Source organism: Phragmites australis, chromosome 2 (genome assembly GCF_958298935.1).
Source record: "Phragmites australis chromosome 2, lpPhrAust1.1, whole genome shotgun sequence".
NCBI lineage: Eukaryota > Viridiplantae > Streptophyta > Magnoliopsida > Poales > Poaceae > Phragmites > Phragmites australis.
In genome coordinates, this window is record NC_084922.1 from 41043718 (window position 1) to 41062812 (window position 19095).

Consider the following 19095-nt stretch of genomic DNA (forward strand, 5'->3'; position numbering starts at 1 on the left):
TTTAGAGCTATCATACCTAGCTTTAAAAAATTTAGATACGAAACTGTGAGTGGATTAGCGTATTTGGTTCAGTTATCTGTTCTTTATTTTAGAAAAAAATTAAATTAAATTATTTTATTTTATTATACAAACTTTAGATCTAACATATATCTTGGATCTACACCTGTGTCAAATAGGACTTTAGATCTTTTGAAAATGGTCAAACCTAGCTCAAGGAACATAGGATCTAAAGGTGTGAGTGTATGAGGATATTTAGTTGAGTTATCTAATTTTTTTATTTTAAACTAAAAAATAAAAGTTAAAAACACATTATTTTATTATACAGATTACAAATCCAGTATGAATCTTGGAGGTGAGCTATACCAAATAGGCTTTTAATCTGCTGCTGCTCTTTGCTTGGTCAATGTAAGTGCAGCAATTACTCGAACTGCACGTTTATTGCGCAAGTTATAGCTCGTGAACCTAAAGTTTAGCATAGCTTATAGAGTTGTTGATCTGATCATCTGAACCGTATTCCCTTCTATGCTAATGGCCTGCATTGATTTTTGGTAAAATTAGGTAGATATTATTGTAAAAATATTTATATTAAAAAATAATATTAGTTGTGAGGATGACATATAAATTAGGAAGCCATGTATTAGGTCACCAAACTGCTGTGTATAATCTCTATCCGGAGGCCACCTGCCCGTTCTTTGTGACGGTTTCTCGCTGAGTGGCCGTTACTGCCTTATTTTTCAATTTAAAGGCATTTAATTGCCTGCAGTTTAGTTAAAATTATGCGCTCGTTTACTCAGCACCTGGGGTATTTGAATGAGAAGTATTGCTGCGGCAAAATTTAGGACCTAAGGGAATATTCCTTTTCATGGAAGAAATATTCATGAAGCTTTAATTACCTATTCATTCGTGTTCCATCGCGTACAAATGAATTTGCATATTGCTGATGGGTACCAGCTAGATGGAAAAATTCAGTTGAAACCTATGTCAACCGTTGCATGTTCGGATGCATGGCTGGCCCATTTTGACTTTTCATCGCTATGTGGAACTAGAGGATGGTTGATCTATGCCGACACATTGACGCACTTAGTCGAAAGCGTCTGTTTGTTTACAAGTTAGAAGTCTAAACAAACAATCTGTTTTTGTTGATTTCTAGTTATAATTTTTGAGAAAAAAAAATAGTCTTTACTACTACAGAAGCTACAGAACTTAGAAACAATCTCTTATCAGCTTCTATCAGCCACATATATCTGAAGAACCAATAGCTTAAAGAAGGCTAAACAAACAAGTCCTAACTATGACATTTGTTTGGTTTATGGCCACACTATTGGCATACCTTGTGAACCTATTTGTCAGTCACACATCATATTTTTTCTTGGTTTTTTTCTGAAATAAAAGCATGAGCTTTACATGGTTTCGTTAATCAAAAGAATGAATATTTTGCTGCCAATTTTTGCCACAATCGTCGCAAAACTTCCATCTGCCAAAAAGATTTAGTATGCCACCCTTGCCAAAAAAAAAAGTGTCAATGTGTGCAACTGCTCAAATTGTCAGCTACATGACAAGGATGATGGTATTTGATTATTCTTTGTTTGACTTGAATTACGGTGCGTTAAAATTTACAGTGTGACGATGGCATAGATAAGATCATTTTAGCCATCACGAGTCAACTCTTGCCCCTTTTCAGTCGATGTTCAGGCCAAGTCTACAGCTTGAATTCCAGCTACGAACCAAGCTGGGCCCAAACATCCAACACAATTTTTCATTCAGAATATATATATATATCTACACGGGGGGTCAAGTGCAAATAAACTATGCCTAGTGAACAAAAAGCGAATTAGCCGTCGGATGAGCAGCTGGTTCTTCGCCCTTTTCTTTGTGCCTCGTCTTTGCAAAGCACTGCATTCTCATCGACAGCTGATTTGTCCAAACAACAGGATGGTGATGTGTGGTTGATGCCGTCGACAATCCTACAGCTTCCTTTGAGGTTCGTTCGAACAGCCTCCGACGGCGCAAGCATGGCCGGTTTGGCGGTGGCATCGAACTCGGCGCCAACCGGCAGTCCGGCACCAGCAGATCGCGTGAAATCCAGCTGTCCCGAAGCCCCCACGTCGAGTCGTTGACAAGATTTACTGACGCTACCCCGTCTGCAGCCGGCGCCATGAACGTGGCCCTGTGGGATTAACAAATGCACGCACAGCCTCGCAGTCTCGCGCCGTCGCAATTGATCAACTAGTAGTGGACAACAGACTCGAGGAGTACGCTGCTCTCTCCCGCGACCGTTTCCAGCTGATTCAGAGCAAATGGTTTGGTGCATGCGTGGACATGTTTATCTGATTATTTATGTTGAGATTTGGTTTTTTAAAAATAGATATAAGTGGAGAGAATTGATATTTATGTTGAGATTTGTTCTAAAGAAATAGATATAAGTGGAGAGAATTGAGTATTAGACGAAGAAAATAGGCTGCGTCATGCAGTTTTGCATTTCCCCGGCTCAACACTCGATCGACAATCATTTCTCGCACGATAACCACCGGTCGACTACTGTGCAGGCAGTCTGACAAATCATAAGGCCATGTCCTGAGAGGAGAGGTCAACGGCTGGTTTGGCACCCAGTTTGGCAGAGAGGATGAGGGCACGCACGCTCTCTCTCCTCCTCCTCGCCGCCGCCGCCGCCGCCTCCTTCACCCCCACGACATCCAACGACACCATCGACCGAGTCACGTCCATCGCCGGCAACCAGACGCTCGTATCAGCCGGTCGCGTCTATGCGCTCGGCTTCTTCAGCCCGGCCGGCGCCGACGGCAGGACGTACCTCGGCATTTGGTACGCCACCATCCCGGGCCCGACCATCGTGTGGGTCGCCAACCGCCAGAACCCGGTGGTCAACACCCCGGGCGTCCTCATTCTCTCCGCCAGCGGCCGCCTTGTCATCCTCGACAGCAATAACGACACTGTGTGGTCATCGGCGGCGCCCACCATCAGAAACATCACCACACGAGCCACAGCTCAGCTTCTCGACAGCGGCAACTTCGTCCTCAGCTCCGATGGGAGCGGTACTGATCAAAGCGTGGCGTGGCAGAGCTTCGACTACCCGACGGACACGCTGCTCCCGGGCATGAAGCTCGGGGTGGATATCAAGGCCGGCATCACCAGGAACATCACATCGTGGAGCAGCCCCACCGACCCCTCGCCGGGCAACTACACGTTCAAGCTGGTCATCGGCGGGCTGCCACAGTTCTTCCTCGTCCGGGGCACGACGAGGATCTACACGAGCGGGCCGTGGAACGGCGACATACTAACCGGCGTGCCGTACCTCAAGTCGAAGGACTTCGCTTTCAAGGTCGTGTATAGCCCTGACGAGACGTACTACAGCTACTTCATCCGCGACCCGTCGCTGTTCTCGCGGTTGATCGTGGACGGCACGGCGGGGCAGCTGAAGCGGTTCTCGTTGAACAACGGCGCGTGGAGCAACTTCTGGTACTACCCGACCGACCAGTGCGACTTCTACGCCAAGTGCGGGCCGTTCGGGTACTGCGACCCCGACCGATCCCCGCCGTGCCGCTGCCTCCCGGGGTTCGTGCCGCGCTCGCCGGAGCAGTGGAGCCTCCGGGAGTGGTCAGGCGGATGCGTCAGGAGCACCAACCTAAGTTGCGAGGCCGGCGACGGGTTCTGGGTCGTGAACCAGATGAAGCTGCCGCAGGCCACGGACGCGATGGTGTACGCCGGCATGACGCTGGACCAGTGCAGGCAGGTGTGCCTGAGCAACTGCAGCTGTGGGGCGTACTCGGCCGCGAACGTTAGCGGCGGAGTTGGCGTCGGCTGCGTCATCTGGGCCGTCGATCTGCTGGACATGAGGCAGTACCCGATTGTCGTGCAGGATGTGTACATACGGCTCGCGCAGTCGGCGATAGACGTCCTGAAGGCCACAGGTTCTGACTTTGACTCAAACTGCTTTCCATTCTGCAGCTTAAAAAAATGGAAAATAGTCCTATGGAATCTGATCTAATGCATTTGAGATATGGACCTAATTAATAGTGTGATACGTGATAATTTATTTTCTTTTTTATTTTGTCACATATGATTTTCTTTATCTCCATCATAAGTTTTATAGTAATTTTTGTCATTTGCCACACTATAAATTGGGTTTAAATTCCAAAAATATTATATTAGATTTCATAGGATTATATTTCCAAAAAAATTGCACCAAATTTACCATTTTGGGCACTTCTTCATGATCTTAGTTAGGAGTACTACTCATCTACCTGAGCACTTGCACGGGCTAGAAACTGCAAGGTAATGTTTTTACGTCGAGTATCGACTAATTAAGTAGTCATCAACCCTTGCATAGTCACAGAAACATGCATAATGGTCAGGTCTCCGGTATTAAACCGGCTGTTCACCTCACCACTTCTTGATTCCAGATAATCCCCGGCGCCCACACAAGAGCACGCTGATCGTCGTCGTCGTCGCGACTATTTCCGGTGCACTTCTTCTGCTAGCAGCGGCCGGCTGCTTTTGTTTCTGGATGAAGAAGGTGAGGAAACGTCAAAGTGACGACATGGCGTCATTGCCTCCAAGCAGTACAGGAGATCATGGGCTTCCGTACAGGGTCAGGTACCAGCCTTCGTTGAGCCCAGTATCCCGGGATCAACAGCTGGATGAGGTCTCTGGGGAAATGAGACACGCCGAGAAAGATGTTGACCTCCCATTGTTTGATCTAGATGTCATCCTTGTCGCCACAGACAATTTTTCTGACCACAACAAGATTGGAGCTGGTGGATTTGGGCCTGTTTATATGGTAACAACAACAAAAAACATAATAGTAACTTGGTATATAAATAGCCTGCCTCCTCTCGTAATTTCTAACGGACCTGCAAATGGATGACAGGGAAAGCTTGACGATGGGCAGCAAGTAGCTGTGAAGAGGTTGTGCCAGGGATCAATGCAGGGGGTTAGGGAATTCATGAACGAGGTGAAACTGATTGCAAAGTTGCAGCACAGAAACCTTGTGAGGCTACTCGGTTGTTGCATCGACGTCGACGAGAGAATACTCGTGTACGAGTACATGCACAACCAGAGCTTAGACACATTCATATTTGGTCAGTTCACTTTTACAGAAACACCTTCAGAATGAGTTTGCTCATACGTTGATGAGGTTTATGTCGACCGCTCGATGCATTATGCAGATGAAGGAAAGCGTAGCTTGCTAAGGTGGCAGAAACGATACGAGATCATTTTGGGGATTGCACGGGGTCTACAATATCTACACGAAGATTCAAGGTTCAGGATCATTCACAGGGATTTGAAGGCAAGCAACGTGTTGCTGGACAGAAACATGGTCCCCAAAATTTCAGACTTCGGTATCGCAAGAATGTTTGGAGGCGATCAGACCACTGCGTATACAGGAAAGGTCATCGGAACATAGTGAGTACTCTTTGCCAACCCTCACGTCTATTGTACTATTATGTTATGAAAATGGACCGCGATGCTGACTTGCGAGACTATTTTCAGTGGCTACATGTCTCCAGAGTATGCGATGGATGGCATCATTTCGATGAAATCCGATGTCTTCAGCTTCGGTGTGCTGGTACTAGAGATCATCACTGGCACGAGGAATCGAGGCTCCTACGTACCCGAGCTTGATCTCAACCTCCTAGGATATGTAAGCAGCAGCGAGGGAGCAGATTTCTCCTTTTCTTGGGCTGGATTGTTAATAACCATACTGTTAATTTTCCAGGCATGGATGCTGTGGAAAGAAGGAAGGAGCGTGGAATTGCTGGACGAGGCATTGGGCGGCAGCTTCCACCACAGCAAGGTGCTGCGCTGCATACAGGTTGCCCTCCTGTGCGTCGACGCGCAGGCGAGGAACAGACCCCTGATGTCTTCGGTCGTCACGATGCTGGCCAGCGAGAACGCCGTGCTTCCTGAACCAAATGAACCTGGGGTAAACGTCGGGAGGAACACATCGGACACGGAATCTTCTCAAACTCGAAGCGGCACCGCGAACTTTGTGACGGTAACTGCATTAGAGGCCAGGTAGTTTGAAATCCTGTTCTTGCTTTAATGGTGTGTTACAGCAAAGATTGAATTCTGCACGAGGCTTTCTCTTTTCCTTTCCGGGCCACTGGCCACTCTTTCTTGTAAAAAAGTTTGCGGTTTGTAAAGATTTCATTGAGAAGCTACTGCATTCAATATACTATAGCAAGTGACATATGTTAATAGTGCGATTAGCATCGCTGTAATATTTTATCATAATAATATTTGATTAATTGTATTTTACGTAAACTCTTTATTTAGATATTTTTTACGTAAACTCTTTATTTAGATATTTTATTTTTATAATAATTTGTTTTTTCTAAGACTATATTTGATGTGGATCTTTCTTTTTTTCTATTCTAACTCTAATTTCAATTATTATTTATTTTATTTTATTTAGATTTTTTATTTAGATATTTTGCTTTCCAAACCTTATAGAAATCGAACTGCCACTACTAGATAAATTATTTGCACGAACGGTTCGAAAAACCCGTGCAAAATGTTTTTTTTATACGTGTATGAAAAAGAGTATATAAATCAGACGGTTATAATAGCATTAGAGCAGTCTGTACAAATGATTAGTACAGATAATTCTAATATTGTCTGTACAAATGACAAAAAAGTATCAAAAAATAAATTTGTGACCCATACTTTTTTAAGGCAGAATGCCCCGGAATGGGTAAGAACTGACATTTCATTAACCGGTATTTATAGAAGTTGATACAACCACTTCTACAGAAAAACCCTCAAACAATAGTAAAATTATAGTTAGCTCATGAGAGTCTTGTTCCTCCTCTGTTTGCAACACCACCAGAAGAGGATTTACATCTTCAAAGAGAATGTCTCTGTCTTAGTTGTCAATAGTGCTGCAATTGTTAAATATAGTCCAGGTTTTTAAATGTCTAATACAACCAGTCAACCACTAGGATGTATTGCAGTGAGCAGACAATGTAGGCGCAGATGCCTCGGTCCAGTAGGCATCAAAGCCAGCGAAGTGGAGGTGCTGCGCGACGACGCCAGTGGAGACGACGACGGTGTCGGCGAGGACGATGGTGGAGTCAGAGGCAATGCGGAAGGGGCACGCAGAGAAATCAACAACGGTGATGGTCTCGGAGAGGATGTTGGTCCTGTGGCTAGTCAACGCTAGTGAACCGAAGGTTGGGATCTGCAAAAGGAGGGAGGAAGACCGAAACCGAGTCCTTTATTGGGAAGGAGCTCACCTTGCTCCGGGAGATGGCGGCGACCGGCTGGGTGACCCCAAGGAGGCCGGAGAGAGCACCACGCCGCCAACGGATCCTCCAAACCCACAGACAACGAGCTCAAAAAGCTTGATTCAGGAGGAAGAAGGGAGATTTATTAGACTACTCACCGCGTGCCTCCAAAGGTCGATGACAATGACCTTCGTGCCGGCCTCCATGACGGTGACGGTTGCAGCGGCCAAGAATTTGACGTAGAGGCAGAGGAAGAAGCTCCTCCAAGCACTCATTCGGGCGACGCTAGACTACAAACGTCTATAGAACTTAACTAAAAGGAGAGCTAGGGGAGCTAGGGGGCCAGCCCCACTCCCTCCCGCCAGTGAGCTCGTCGGAGATGGGGAGGGAGGGGGCGGATCTAAGGGGCCCTCTAGATCTAGGTGGGAGACATCGTGGGAGGATAAGCTTCCACTCGTTGGGCTCTCGTCAGGAGTGGGTTGGAGAAGGTTCTGGGGACGTGCATGTGTTGCATGTCAAAGTGTAGGTGCAAAGCGGGACGCATGGTTTCTATTGAAACTATCTGAACTACGTCATTTATACAGACGATCATACTTTAGAGCCGTCTGTATTACTAGTACATATGGTTTTTAAATGCGGACCATCTATACTAAAACGTCTCATTTCATAGAAACTACTTCTAGTCATTTTTCAGACAGTTCTAGTTTGTAACTATCTGTAATACCTTTTGTATAGACGGTTTTGAATAGACGTCTGTATAGAGACGTCATACTAAATCATTTCTGTAGTAGTGTGCTAATTTTTCATAATCTTAAATTCTAAATTTAGCTATTTATTAATCGTATTGATATGTACTCTCTAATTTAATCTAGATCATTATATGTTGATAATAATGAGTTGGCTAGATCATTTTTTCAATTATTATGGTAATTTCATGAACTTGACAGCGAACATGATTGATCCTTTTAACACTTAAATAATATAATATAATACATTGTTTGTGAGCATCAGGACCATATCTTTTTTCTGCACTGTTGCAAACTTGGACAGCTTCTTTAGTTTTTTGATATGGCGTTTTCTTGGACGGCTATATGGCTGGGTTGTGCGCGCTGCAATCTGTCAAATAACATCCCTCCCATTCCCCGCTGCCCGCAGGAGTTTCACGTAGGCCGTTGCTTTCTCTGCAACTCCTGGCATGGCCGTGGGGTTCGTCGGCCGCGTTGCTGTGCTGTGCTGTGCGGCCACCCACCGTGCGCGCTCCGCGTTTGCGGCCAGCGGGCAGCGGAGAGGCACGGGACTACAAAGATGACGCGCAGCGCTAGCACACGCTTGACGCGTGCTGATGATGCGCCCGCCCGAGCTCATCTCAGGAAGTTTTGACACGCCTTGTTTCTGCATTTGGGCCGGTCACCCCTTTTGTGCTAGGCCCTTAATCGCTGTGATGAAATGATGACGACAATGGCGATGCTGAGATTTTGCTAATTTTCTTTGACCTGAACTGTGGACTGTGGTCATCCCATCACAACGTGCAAGGTGCTGATGGTACAGATCAGTCAATTTAACAGCTCATCCACGAATCAAAGGTTATACCACTTGTAGTCGACTAGTCGTTTGACCAACCAACCAACTGAGATCCACCAACCAACCGAGAGATCCGACAGGTAAATTTTTTAAAAAGTCCCGTTATAAAACGTGAATTGGAAAATTAGGAGGCGCCTAACCCAAAAAGAAAGATCTCGTCCTTGATAAGACGATGACTTGAATCGAGATCACCTCCTTATGATAAAAAATATATAGATTCTGTTCTTTCCAAATCTCGTAGAAAATAAGCAGAAGGAGAGATCTGATCTCTTTCCGTGGGATATTGTGTGTATTTGCCATAGCCGACCATGATTGATGCTCCGATGGCAACCATTGACTTGGGTGAAATGCCGATTGGCCATCATTCTGTTCATAAGGGCAACGTTTCCATGGAGATTCCAACACCGTGCAGGCGTGCAGCAGAGCAAACACGTGGTCGGTATGGTGGAGTCGAGCTCGGTCTACGACCACCAACTCGCGTGAAAACCAGCTGTTCCGGACTCCGGATAGGTCGCCAACGTTGGCCCGGCCTCTCTGCTCCCGCTTACTCCGATGCAACCGACGCCACAGACGTGGCCACATGTGACGGGAATAACAAATGCGCGCGCACAGCCTCGCAGTCTCGTACCGTCGCATTAACCATCAAACAGGAGAGACAAATAAAGGGTGCTCTCTCCTACCACGGCTGATTAGCTATTTATTACTACTGCATCTGTTTCAAAATATAGGGTGTATTGGAATTTAAAGACATACTTTATAAAATTTAGCTAACAGTCTGTTCAAACTTTATAAAATTTAGCTAAAAGTTAGTTAAATTATGTAAATGTTTAGTGTATAAAATATATATTAATAGATATGTATTTTATATATTTTTTAATAAAATACTGGATTATTGGTTTTGCAGTGACAGACATCTATATTTGCTATTTTTCCAAATGGATATCTAATTTTATTAAAATTAAAAATAGAAATATAAAAATATAAAATTTAGTGTAGGCAAGCACAAAATTCAGTAGGAAGCAATCTAGAATATACAAAGGGTCCGCCCAATGGTTAGCTTTGGACTTAGCCTAGCCCAGGCAACACCTAGGTTTTGCAAAACATAGAGGTTGCCTATGCAATAAAGATTATAGTATTTTTTATTGTAGGATAAGTAATGTTGGGTCGGTATGGTCAGGGAGTCGTAATATATTAATGTAATTGATTTTTATTTATAATTGATATATTTTTTAGGTGACAGTTATGTCAAACTCTATAAATCTTATAATATTCTATAGAAATAGTCAAATCCGTAACGGTTCAATAGGTGTTGATTTGAGCAATTTTTCATTTAACATCCTTGAGCACCTAAACCCTGAGGGTATAAGGATGAAGGAGATAAAAAATATGGTTCACCCAATACTTTCAGTTTGATCCTACTAGTACCCACTGGTATAGTGATATTGGAGGATTTTCATCCCTCAGGGAGTCGAATCACCGATATGCTTCTGTGATGACTCTTGTAGGCTTCACAAGTCTCAGGACATATCCTACATTTATGGCATACGTTTTTTCATGTATGCCAACTACGAGTACGATAAGTCTCGACATGGTCCATATGAATATCCACCGGTATAGCGACATAGATCACTCATGTGGGCCTTTCCATACGATTTCATGCAATCTCTTACTAATCCCTCCTCTTGTTTCTTCTGTTCAGTCTCCTCCACCTCTCTACGACTTCAGACAATGGCTCGATATGAAACAAAATGAGGACCAAAAGCGGTGGATGGACATGAAGATGCGGTGGAGGAGGGAAGCTTATTACGCGGAGAGTACGAACGACATCAGAATGAATTACGGATGAAGCAACAGGAGGAGGAGCGCATTAGGCACGCTGCAAAAGAGCGTGCCGCGGCTCAAGCAAGCGAAGCAGAGAGGAAAAGGAAGCGGGAGAAGGCCCGTCGCGCTAAGGCGGCGGGACCCAATGCCCAAAGAAAGAGAAAATATCCTAGTTGCACTCAGTAGAGAGCATCTATTGTACCCCGGCTTATTTTTATTCCCTAAGACATGTTTGGCTTAGCAGCGGCACGCTATTAGGTTACTCTTTAGGTGTACCGTACATGCCAATGTTTATTGTCAGCACCTCTTTATGGTTAGTGTCTATTCGCACTACGACGAAAAATCGCATGTCACATGTAATGTTCATCACCTTATGTAACATCTGTACCGAGTTATATGCAACTTATGCTTTACAACTTCTATTGTAGCCTACCATGTAATATCTATCATCTACCTCTCATTGTCGGACAAGCGATTCTACGATTTATTTTATATCTGTCCATTCTGTTTCAGAAATAAGTTCAATCACAAAATAAAAAAGCGATACAATATTTTATCGATAGAAAAAAAAAATTGGCCATTACGACGCAGGAGAAATGGCTCACGGGCCCATGCAGGAGGGAGGTCCATGCTGCGGGATTTTTTGGCCTCCCGTTTGGCGATATTTATTTTTCGCCGTACAGTTTGGCGTCAACTAATTTTCGTCAAACCATAAGATGAAAACTAACTCATAATTGCAGCCATGCACCTCAGTGCTACCGTAGGTGCCACGTCAGCAATTTTCGCTATACCGTACGACGAAAATACTATTTTCGCTGTACAGTATGACGAAAACAATATTTCGCCGTACGGTAGGGCTAATAGGTATTATTTTTAGAATTTCCTCATCTCTGGTACTATTTCTATAATATTTGTAAAAAATGTAATATTAAAAAAATTCTAGCTCTAATTGTTGATGTTACTTTCATGAAGTCGTGCTGCACACTTAGTACTGCTTGATGGCCGGGGATGGTGGGTTCCTTTTAGAGAATTTTTACTGTAGTCCTAAGTAATTTGAGTCATTCATTTTTTATCAAATCATCCAGATCAGTTAGAATACTAACTCATTATTTAGAGATAATATAAGAGTATATTGGAGTAGTATAAAAAGTATAAAGGTATTTTTGAAAAAAGATTTATGGCTACTAAGTACAGCGGCCATCGCTTTCGCCACTTCTTATTGTTTCTGGCACTGGCCATGGTAGTGCTGCCTCTCGGGCTTAGCTATCGTCGATGTTCTATGGCTCGTTGTGCCCTGCCGCGCTTCTGTTCTGCTAGATGATATGGGCAACTTCACCGGGGAGAAGGGCATTGGCCTGAACACGGGGTCGCTGAGGGGGTTTAGAGTGATCGACCCCATCAAAGCTCTGTTGGAGGCATTGTGCCCGTGGGCCTTGTCGTGTGCTGACATCCTTGCCGTCGTCGCATGTGACTCTGTCGCCGCAATGTCCATCTAATCATGCACCAAGAGTTGAGATTAAAATTTTGACAATAATTACAAAAATATCTAGTCACGTGAATGGTAAAATTATTTCTCTACTAATTCATGTCTATAAGTAGTATAGAGCACCAAAAAGTTCTCCCTTTTCAGGCTAGCCTTCTTCTCTGGTGACATTGAGTTACTGAAGAACAAATTGATCTATGCCGCCGTCGCCATCGGCATTCTGCAGATGACATTATGGATTATTCAACGGACCGAGGCTAATGCCCCTATGTGGCTACACCGCTGCTAAAGTTTCTATTGTCGTCGTGGGTATCCTTTGGATAAGCTATTGGGCCATCTTCAAAATCTACACAGCGCCTGGTGGTGTTTTCATGCATTTCCTCAAAGAATCATGCATCCCGAGCTCTTCCTACATGTAGTAGCTACATGAAAAATGCTTCACGCGCACGTGTCTGTCTGGATCTCTCTCTCTCTCCCTTGTTTTCTACTCGAGACAAAGAACGGGGGACGTTCGGTGTTTCCAGCGTCGTGTTGTTGTGCGCTGTAATCCTTGTGTTCTTGAACCTATGGAGGAACTCCATCGCTGGCGCCGGCTTTCCGTTCGCGCCGCCGCTAGACTTGCCACGCAACAACCTAGTGGACGCTAGCCTACTGAACTACTCCTTCGCCAGCTGCCATGTCCTCTGAAAAGATTGGTGATATTAAAAAATAAATTACGCTACTTAAAATTAACCTAATTGATTCTAAAAATTTTATAAGATAAATTTATATCGATTTTTATCTAAATATGTTCTAGATTTAAGTAGTGTGTCTATTCTATTGTTCAAAAATTTTATAATATATAGTTAATCCTAGTAAACTACTTTAGTAAAGTAAATACGCAAAGTTAGATTGCAAGATTATAAATACAGAAGCGTAAAGATGGTAGAGAAAATAAACTCAGCACAAAGAATTTTTATCCTATGGTATTGATGGTATGAATATCACTCCTAGTTTATGTTAGAGTTCCACCAAAGATATGTTTTTGTCATCAAAACTCTTCGAGTCACGGCTCTTGAGTCATAAAGATAAGGCATCAGCACGAATAAGCCATCAAACCATAAAGACAAGATCTCACCACTAGCCTATCTCACGGTCACTTGTCAGTCATCTTCACTACAAAGCTTAAGCCACCAAGGCAAAGATCTTCGTATCCCTGTACACGTGTTTTGTCATCGTTACACACCAAGTCAGAGGGTCAACAGGCTTGAACAACTCTGACTCAAGCAGTCGACAAGTCACCAAAACTCTAAGACGTCGATGTACCACCCAATACAAGATATGATCACTCTTTGATCCACTCTCTAGGCAGCAATCACCCAGTAACATTGTCTACAGGCCTATAAGCACTAATCACTCACTAAATATGTGCTTAATTGCCTTATATGATCACATTAAATACTTTGGTGGTTTTGATATCTTCTCAAGTGTCTCTATATTTCTCTGGACTCTATTCAAATGACTAAGTGGATGGATATTTATAGCTTCAAACCCGCCAACTAGCCGTTTTTTCAATGACTCAAAAAAGTTATTAACATCGGATGATCGGGTGAGAATAGTAGTACCAACATCAGATCATCTAGTGAGTACATTTTCAGAAACTAGTCATTGAAACCCCCACTCAAAGCCTCTGTGGACACCGGATACTCCGGTGTATACTTCATCTTTATCACTAGACTATCCGATAAATACATTTGAGCCATCCGAGCCTCTACAACATCTCTATGTAAATTGCTCCGGTATAAGACTTTGGTGTACACAGTATCTATTACCGGACCATCCGGTGAGATATTTTCGATCTTCAACTCTTCAGAATCCTTCTGCAGGAAATACTCCAGTGTGAAGCATCCGGTGTGTACAGTATAGGCACCGGACCTTCCAGTAAGTTGATATTCATTCTTCTGTGCTTGGATTCTTCTTTGCAAGAATTAATCTGTCGTGATCCTCCGGTGATCACTGGATCTTCCAGTGAAACCATCTACATTCTCGGCTTTGTCAACAGTGCTCTGTTGCTTCTGCCCATTTGATACCGGACCATCCGGTGAAGTAAAGCTGTCTCTAGACACAAAGCTACAGTGAGTATAATTCTTTTAGCATTGGACCATTCAATGAGTATATTTTTTGGACTTTTCTAATTCAACTAAACTTTATCCTGACTATATTATTACATCCATAAAACCTACTAACACATATTTTAATAAACATATTCGTTTCAATAACTTATATTATCATTAATCATTAAAATCATAATCATAACATAACAAAGTCATTTTCGCTATACCTGCGCTACCTTAGCCTCTCGACCAACCAATTCACCGGGCGACTGCCGGAGTTTGTGCTGTGTAGCGGGGTTTCCACAGCCGCACTCACCACCCTCAGCGCGGTGGCTTCCTCACTGGTCAAGAGGGCCTTTGCTGTGAGGAACTCAACAAAGACGCGCTCGTCAAGCCATCACGAAGTGCACGCACACGGGACATCGTCGTCATGCCGCTGGACCTGGACGTTGTTGTCATGCCGCCAGCTAGGTTGGTGATTTTGAGACCTCGGGGGAAGGTGCTATGTTTATTTGTTGGATGCCAATCTCATTGTCCTCCGGCTCCAGTTTCGCAGTGAGAGATCGAGATGATCGATCTAGAGGAGGAGGTGGCGTGTCGCGCGTACGACGAAAAATGTTGTATCTCGTCGGAATCCGTCACCAGGAAGTTTCTCTGCGTTATAGATCTAAATGGGATTGTGTGGCAACTATGTCTCATGATCTAACACATATGCGAGGATTGTAGATTGCAAGTTTGCTACGTGCTACCCTTTTATTTTTCTACCGGGAGGAGCACGTTGGCATAGGATGGAAGAGTCCTCGTGCAAATAAATCTGCACACCTACATATTGGTGCCTCGTTTGTATATTTCTAGACTTGTTGAAACATTGTCATATTCTAGTAGGTTTCGAAAATAGTCCGCTGGTGGCCTCGGTGACCCTGATCTTTGGCGTGGCAGATGCCAACCGCCTCGTCTGAGGGGTTTCCGTTTTCATAGCCCGATGCTTCGTTTTTCTTCTCCCCCCCCCCCCCCCCCCCGATTCTCTCGCTCGCAGCTTTCAGCAACACCACTTGTCTAGTACTTGATGCTGTTTTTTTTTTCCTTCGCTGGCCTATTTCGACAGGAAAGGTTAGGATGTGACTTGATTATTTCCCTTTTTTCCAGACATAAAGGAAATGACTTCCAGCCATAAATGGAAAGATGGAGAAGCTGTATCTCGTTTCTAAAAAGGAATATTGTATGTTTCTAATAAGGTAGCACTTGCATTTGCGCCACTAGATTTGCTACGATACTGGCCCCTTTTTTAATATCATATTATTTTTATCATATATGTTGAGATACAGGAGTATCTCTATTTGGAAACTTGGCCCATTTTTTATGAGAGTTATTTCCTCTAGGATAGTTCCAAATGTAGTTGTATAATTATTGAGGCCAAACTATCAAATTTTGACAACATAATTTTGCATGCTTTGTAAAAAAATAATTATTATGTGTAGCTTTAAGTATTTTATGCAACCTTATCGGTTCATTAGGTTGCTTTGTTCATTATATTTACCTCGTTTACCAACAATAATTTTAAAAACTTTGTAAGTATGCATACCTCATGTACCATCAAAAACCTAATTAGTCGATTAAGTTGCTTCGGTGATCCTCTTCTTGCGGCCATCCAAGTACCAACCAAGCATGTTGAACAAACAACTTTGATTCAATAACCAATCGACCGACCGTCCTGGTGTCGTGTTGCCTTTTGGTTTGGTGTCATTTTGATATTTGGTGGATCCTGGTGAGGCTTGAATTTGGAAACATGCCTTGGTTTGGTGTAATTTTAATATTTGCTGGATCCTGGTGAGGCTTCAATTTGGAAACATGCAGCGGAAGATGTACATAGCCTACATGCTTGCTTGTGTCCCGTCTTGCAATTGGAAGCATGTATCAAATTTCGTTGAGCATGGCATTAAGCGGAATGCCTCCTTAAACCGAACAAGCCATCCAGGCGCTGTCCGGCTATATCACCATTCACAGCCGCGCGCTCGACTCCGACCCCGCATAACCTCCTCGCGTGACGCAGGTGGGTGGTTCTGCTTCGCTGGCACCGACACCGGCCCTTGCAACGATGTTTCTCCTACCTCGCCGCAGTCCGTGGTGTGGTTCACCAAGGAGACGAACACTGGTTCGACGCTCGTTGCCATGGTGCGATCCGTGCTCTGCATCATGGTGTCCGTTGAGCTCACGATCGTGGGGAATCGCCGCCGCCGCTGGTTGCAGTTTTTCCCTGACCAGGATCGCTACGTAACGCGTCATGCCTCCCTCGGTTCAAGACCTAGTTCGAGAAATCGATTCACTGGCCCTGGTCAACTTTTTATTTTACTTTTGCTCAAGAAGACCTAGTGAGGTACGTGTGTTAAATAGATAGGTGTTTGTAAGCATGTAATCTCTACAACAAATCGAATAAATCCGGGACCACTAAATGAACGGTACATATCTTTCTCTTTTTCCAACCTATATGAAACTTGAACGGCTATCTTTACATATTTTTAAATTTCGAATTTAGCTATTTATTAATCATATTTGATATGGACTCTTTTAATAAATTTAAACTGTTAGATTTTTATAACAATAGGGGGTTTAGATACCTTTCTTTTTTATATTAACATAGTAATTCTGTAGCCACCGGAGCTGACGTAAAGGGTTATTTTACACTTCAAATATTAAGATAATAGAATATTATGTAGCATGTACTTATAGTTTGTATAGCAAATGTTTCATTGACATATAGTAGCAGATACATGATGAAATAGGCAGAGAGGCTGATATGGTTATTTCCTCCTCTAGCTCCCCGATCCGTCCATGTTGCCGCATGGCCGTCTTTTCGTTCCCTGACCATTGGTCACACTCTCTTGTAAAGCTTGCAATTTGTAAATATTACATTCAACATTTTCTCTTTTTATTCTCGTATGGTGTGGCTGTTTATGTTGCAATCTGCCAGACTGTTAAGTCCAATTTCCATAACCATATCCATCTCCCATGGTTAGGCTTAGTGGCTTACTGGTTACTGCCATTTTCCGGCCGGCCACCCACGGCCGCCACAGTTTCAAGTGGATCCAATGAACGGATGAGTCCAGTCTCCCGCGCGGGGCAACGTCGTTGCTTTCTCGGCGACTCCTCGCACGGCAGCGCCCACGGTCGTGCGTGGCATCCTTCGGCGCTCCGCGTTGCGCGGCGCGGCCGCCGTGTGGACGCCACTTTTGACGCCTGCGCGCGGAGAGCGGAGATGCAGGGAGTGACGGGAGGTGATACGCATCGGCTTCACACGTTGGATGCGGGGCGGGCTGATGCGTCCGCTCGGGAGTCGAGCCCAGCCCAGGTCAGGAAAGTCTTTGCACGCCGAGGCCGTGTTTTGTCAGTGGCCCGCTGCTGCGGCTGCCCAGTTAGCCACACGCCACGCCGCCCACAGAGTCCCTTCAATTCCAACGTTTCTGAGCTTAGCACAGCTCAATAGGGGCCTACAGCTCAATGACCGGCGTCAAGTACCAAACAACGCGCCAGCAATAGGCCTGGCAAAGGGGCGGGCAGTGGCGTGACGCAGAGGCGGGAGGGAGCCGAGGTGTGGCTGCCACGGCCTGGCAGGAGCTGGGCGCGGGCGAGCAGTGGCATGAGGTAGGCGGCAGCGTGGCACCAAGGTGCCTTGGAGACGAGGCGTGTGTGGGTCCTGAGGTGGGTGGGACCGCTGGAGCCAGGGAGCGGAGGTTGGAGTGCGGCTGGCGCCGGGACTAGCAGGCGGAGATTGGAACCGTGAGGTCCTGAGCTAATCACCAATCAGACCCCAACCCGTGAAAAGGGACATGGAAAATAAAGACAGGGGTTTTATACAATGACACTATACAACAATTTAGAAAAGAGATGTAGCGTAGCTTGGTAGCGTATTTGTTTTGGTACAAAATATCACGGGTTCAAATCATGCCATCCCTACCTATTAATTCTCTGTTTATCAGACAGGTTAAGAACTCCTGCTGTTTTGGTACAAAATATCACGGGTTCAAATCATGCCATCCCTACCTATTAATTCTCTGTTTATCAGACAGGTTAAGAACTCCTGCTCTGCTACTCTCACACTTGGTTCTTTTTCTGTTGAGAGAAGGTTTCTGCCAGCCTACTTCCTAAGAATAGGAAGAATCATGTTCGTGACAATGACTCTACTCTTTGTTGAGTGGGTAATTTCCTTTTCTTTAAAAGAATAGATTATAGATTACTGATCTTCGTCGGTCCTTGGGTTACGAAGGTATGGCTCGTAGAATCTCTAAGTGGCGATGCCCTCTACTACCTAATACTAAAAGAAGGGGACTTTGAAACTAAAGTTAGGACACATTTTCCCATCAATCTTTGCTGCTTATTAGGGTGGCCTCTAACAGTCGGCTCATTGGTAAGGTGAGAACTTCAAGCCCGATTTCAGGTGGCACACCCCACAAACAAGCACCACTCGACCGAGGGGGGGGGGGGAGCTATATGCCCAAACTTCCTACTTCAAGGAGATTCTGGGTGCGGGAAAAAGAAAGCGGAAGAAATTGGAATACATTTATTCGCTCGTTCTTCCTATCTCAGGCAAGCTAGCACCTTCATCCCACCAACGCATTGTACAACTCCCCACCCTCGATGAATTTGCTTATTAGGAGTAGAAGCACTTTTCGATAGTAAGATAAATATAGATCTAAAGGGCCTAGCAGTTCTTACAATATTAGTAGTAATAGATATGATACCTTATAGAGATACCTTGAATTTCTTTTTCCCAATGAGACAAGTAGTTTATCGAAAGGATCCTCTATCTGAAGATTGTAGTCCAGATTTCTCGTAATAGAATAATTGAATGACAATCCACCCTTCTCCCCAAAAAGGG

The 19095-nt window shown here is 44.4% G+C and overlaps 1 protein-coding gene across 1 annotated transcript; it reads left to right on the plus strand.

Moving 5' to 3' along the window:
* The first annotated feature begins 2535 nt into the window (after window positions 1–2535).
* Window positions 2536–6278, plus strand: LOC133910118 (receptor-like serine/threonine-protein kinase SD1-8). Its single transcript, XM_062352635.1, has 6 exons — window positions 2536–3926; window positions 4419–4795; window positions 4886–5096; window positions 5184–5421; window positions 5509–5659; window positions 5735–6278. Exons 1-6 carry the CDS (start codon window positions 2624–2626, stop codon window positions 6035–6037), a joined length of 2583 nt encoding a protein of 860 aa, XP_062208619.1. The 5' UTR covers window positions 2536–2623; the 3' UTR covers window positions 6038–6278.
* The last annotated feature ends 12817 nt before the right edge of the window (window positions 6279–19095 follow it).